The sequence below is a fragment of the Populus alba genome, chromosome 16 (assembly GCF_005239225.2).
Source record: "Populus alba chromosome 16, ASM523922v2, whole genome shotgun sequence".
Classification (NCBI taxonomy): Eukaryota; Viridiplantae; Streptophyta; class Magnoliopsida; order Malpighiales; family Salicaceae; genus Populus; species Populus alba.
The window spans coordinates 7,858,470-7,863,252 of NC_133299.1; the positions used below are offsets into that span (position 1 = coordinate 7,858,470).

Sequence of the window (4,783 nt, forward strand, 5' to 3'; positions counted from 1 at the left end):
CATAGTGTCATCGCATGGTTAATGTATATGTTTGAAGCTTGAAATCATAATAACTATCTAATGTGTTTATGCATCATTGCATAATTCATTTTAAAATATATATATTAAATTATAAATTCAAACGAATTAAAATAACAATAAAATCAATTTTGTTGTAAGTAAAGAAATGCATTACAAGTTAAATTGATATAATTTTAGTTGCTAAATATTATTCATATTTTAAAACATTTTATTTGTAGTATATGTGGGAATCCAAAGTGTACTGAAATATTTGATTTAACAAAAAAAAATTATCCTTAAACTTAACAATAATAAAACTCATCATTTTTTTTGTATTTTCTTTATATAGTTTTATCTTGATCTTTATGATTTGAGTTGCGAGCTTAACATGATGACTTTGGGCTATTTCTGTTTATTTTTAGGTTACTTTTTTAATTTGAATTTTGTATTTTTTTTTCAATTTATTTTATATGGGGTTGTCATAATGTCATGACAACAGTCATAAGTTTGACATGTTGACTTAGGTTGACCTAATTTATTTTTTATTTTTATTTTTATTTTTTAATTGAATATTGTTTTCTAGTTTCTCCCTCCAACAACTTAATCTTCTTATTTTTTTTTATAGTATGTTTTTTTAATTTTATTATTCAATATTAGGTTGTTTGGGAATTGGAGTTCATGATTTGTTTTTAATTTGCTTTATATGGAGTTATCATGATTTTATGGATTTTTTTTATTTCAACCTTTGAAATTTGATATGTTGGAAATAAAGCTTTTTTTATTTTATTTTATTTTCTCTTATGAAGTTTTTTTGATCTTATAATCCAAGTCCTGAATTTAACAAGTTAGCCTGAGCTGATTTGATTTTTTCTCTTTTTTTATTTGTTTTTCTTTTCAATTTCATCCTTCAACATTAAATTAGTAGGAAATTAAGCTTCATGATCTCTTTTTTCTTTATATAGAGTTATCCTAATATTATGATCCTTGTTGCGAGTTTAACAGGTTAATTTAGGTTGACTCTAGCATTATTTTTTGTCCTATTTTTTGTTTAATATTTATTTTTTTTAATTTTATCCTTCAATATTGGGTTGATTATGAATTGATCTTCATATTTTATTTTTATTTATTTTCCATAAGATTATTATAATTTTATGATCTAAGACACATATTTGACAATTTAATTTGGATAGATCCAATATATTAATGTCCATGTATTTGAAAAATAATTATTTAATATATTATTGTATTAATATATTCAAAAAAAATATAATATCCACGATATTTAAAGTCATAATTATTTTTTTTATATTATAAAATACATATGCTTATATACTTTTTTGTCATAATTGCCCGCGCGCCAACAATCTAATTGAAAACTAAAAACAGTTTATAATTTCCCTGGAATGGGCCTTTCCAGGAACTACTGTTGAAAATTGGGCCTGACTATCAAAACGACTTTCAGGCTTTTAGCATCAAGTAGGTCATCATTTTTTTTATAAACGACGTCGAATACACGAATCCTCTATTCCTCTTAACCGGCAAGATCTGTCTCAACGACCTGCCACCATTTAGCATCGAATCCACCTCCTCAAGAAAACTCTCTAGTCTTTCCTCCTCCTCCTCCTCCTCCTCCACCACCACCACCACCAAAACCAACAGCCTCCTCTCAAAATGAATAAACCACCGCATCTCCTCCTCCCTGTCGTCCTCCTGGTCCTCCTCTCCGTCCTCTCCCTCTCCACCGCCGAGATCAAAACTCTATCAATCACCAACGACGCACGCGCCATGATCCTCTTCGAAAAATTCGGCTTCACGCCAACTGGACACGTGACAATCTCCGTGCATTCCGTCTCCGTTGCCTCTTCTGTCAACGCTCCAAATCCCGTCTCTTCACGCCTTGGTTTTTTTCTCCTTTCCGAAGAATCTCTCCTTCAGGTCATCCTCGAGATCCAAGAAAACCCTAACTTCTGCGTTCTCGATTCTCACTACATTCTATCTCTCTTCACTTTCCGAGATCTCTCACCGCCTCCGCTCTCGTCTTTTAACCAATCTTATCCAGTCACTGCTCCAAATGAGTACTCACTCTTCTTCGCCAATTGCGCGCCGGAAACGCGCGTGTCCATGTACGTAAAGACTCAGGTGTATAATTTAGACCGCGACGGGTCTAAGGATTATCTTTCTGCAGGGTTAACGCAACTGCCTTCGTTATTCTTTCTTTATTTCCTTGCTTATGCTGCATTTTTAGGGTTATGGATTTATGTTTGTTATAACAATAAAAGATCTGTTCACCGGATCCATTTATTGATGGGTGGGTTGTTACTTATGAAGGCTCTTAATTTGATTTGTGCCGCTGAGGATAAGCATTATGTGAAGGTTACCGGGACTCCACACGGTTGGGATGTGTTGTTTTACATTTTCCAGTTTATTCGTGTGGTTTTGTTGTTCACTGTTATAGTTTTGATTGGGACTGGTTGGTCATTTTTGAAGCCGTTTTTGCAAGAGAAGGAGAAGAAGGTGCTGATGGTTGTGATTCCACTTCAGGTCTTGGCTAATATAGCTTCCGTTGTGATTGGTGAAACTGGTCCCTTTATTAAGGATTGGGTAACTTGGAATCAGGTGTTTTTATTGGTTGATATTATTTGTTGTTGCGCTATTATCTTCCCAATCGTGTGGTCGATTAGGTCGTTGAGAGAGAATTCGAAGACGGATGGGAAGGCTGCTAGGAATCTGGCGAAATTGCAGTTATTTAGACAGTTTTATATTGTGGTTATTGGGTACTTGTATTTCACAAGGATTGTAGTGTTTGCATTGAAGACGATTGCAGCTTACAAGTATCAGTGGGTGAGCAATGCTGCTGAGGAGACTGCTAGTTTGTTGTTTTATGTGGTGATATTTTATATGTTCAGGCCCGTGGAGAAGAATGAGTACTTTGTTCTTGACGAGGAGGAGGAGGAAGCTGCAGAGTTGGCTTTGAGGGATGAAGAATTTGAGCTTTGAAATGGATAGGAAGTGGTTGGTGATTTCACTGCCGCAAATGCAATGTTTTGCTGGTGGTTTACTGGATGTGCTGAAAAAGATTGTTGGGACAGGTCTGACACTGCAGCTGCTACTCGTTTATTATCTTTAGGTTTTTTTTCAAACTCGTTTTCCTGCTATAGAAACTTTGATTTTACTGAGTAGTGGCTGTATTTTTGGTTAATGGATCTTCCTTGTTTTAAGTTGATAATTACCTGTGCACTTTATAAGTTGTGTCAAAATGAAATGTCATGCATTCTGTTATTATGGAACTAGCTAATGGCTTTGTTCTAAATGATATGTTAATTGATACCATTCCTGTTTAGTATTTCATATTATTGAGCTCTTGTGGCCCCTAAACTGTACACTTTGATGTTTTCTGTTCACATCATAAGGATGATTGCACTGAAACCACATGTTTATTTTTTACAGTTTTTTGTTTTCCCATAGTAGTTGCTGCACATTTCTGGCATATATTTTCCAATGGTTGGAATTTTATTATGAAGATAATGGACCCCCCCCCCCCCAAGTTGGGGTGGATATTGTTAGCATTGTGGATTTTGTTGTTACTAGTTCTGAATGAAAATTTACTGATAGGTAAATCAGGTTCTTATAACATTATCCTTCAAAAATGGAAAAGAAGTTGGCATGTCTTTGAAACTGGAAACTATCACCAATGTTCTATAAAACCCTGAAGCAATTAGGTTTGATTGAATCAGGGTTTCCCTGCTTACAAAAGAAATGTGTATGATCTGAGTTTTCTTGAAATAAGATTATTATTTACATGTATCTGTGTTCGCACACGCGCATCCTAGGAACCAGAAGCTTTATGGGTCGCTGTTGTCTATCTGAAAGAAGCAAATCATAGCATTATCTTTAATGGATTCCAAAGAGTTATTTATCTGGTGTTTTGAAGAGTTGTTTATTGATGTATAGAGCCAAGCCAAAGTACATTATTTGAAGTCTTTACTTTAGGAGAAGTCCTGTTCCTGCCTCTGTAGTTACTTATGGCGCTGAAGAAGCAAAAAAAGAAAGAAAAAAGAATGCTTCATGACGACTCTCCTAGTTTTAGTTTTTATACTTGAAAAGCAATTTCATTACGAATTTGCTTTCCCAGCTGCTATTAGCTGCCTGGGGCAATTAGGCTTGTTGTATGCTTAACTTTTCCGAGCTTGCATCATCCTTAGTTCTTAATTGTTAGGATGCCTTGAATTTTAAGCTTTCCCAGTGTCAATTCCCAAGCACGGTGGTTTGAAAGCAGTCATTGCGAGTGATGCATAATAGCCCTGACGCCCAGCAAACGTGCATCAACTCTTGACTTGCTATGGGATGTGGCTTTCATGTCTGGTTGTCTAGCAGGCTATGTGACACACAGATAGCCATTGGATTGATGATTTGCTGTCACCAAGAAATGTCCAGAGTAGATGGTGTAGTGTTGTTTATAAGCTGTGCGTTAAAAAAAAAAAAAAAAAAGAGTGCTATACAGAGGTAGACAGTGAAATGCGTTGTGCATGGCTTAGCTTGTCGCTTGTCTTTTGTCTTTTGTCTTATGCATACAAGCTAAGCTGTTCATGTTGAAGACAATTTCTGCACTCTTAAAGTTCCAAAGGGATTATCTGAGATCTTTCCGTTCATGTTGTAGAATAATGGAAACCAACCATAACTGTAATTTTCATAGCTGTCTTTACTCAAAACGGAACGGATAGATATAGATTAACATATCTTATCTCATGTGACAAGAAGCCCTTAATTTTATTTTTTAATTGTA

General features: G+C 34.8%; 1 protein-coding gene across 1 annotated transcript; it reads left to right on the plus strand.

Annotated features, from left to right (window-relative positions):
- The first annotated feature begins 1,522 nt into the window (after positions 1–1,522).
- On the plus strand, positions 1,523–3,348 carry LOC118062798 (protein CANDIDATE G-PROTEIN COUPLED RECEPTOR 7). The gene has a single exon (XM_035076644.2). The coding sequence runs from the start codon at positions 1,672–1,674 to the stop codon at positions 2,995–2,997; it is 1,326 nt and encodes a 441-aa protein (XP_034932535.1). The 5' UTR covers positions 1,523–1,671; the 3' UTR covers positions 2,998–3,348.
- The last annotated feature ends 1,435 nt before the right edge of the window (positions 3,349–4,783 follow it).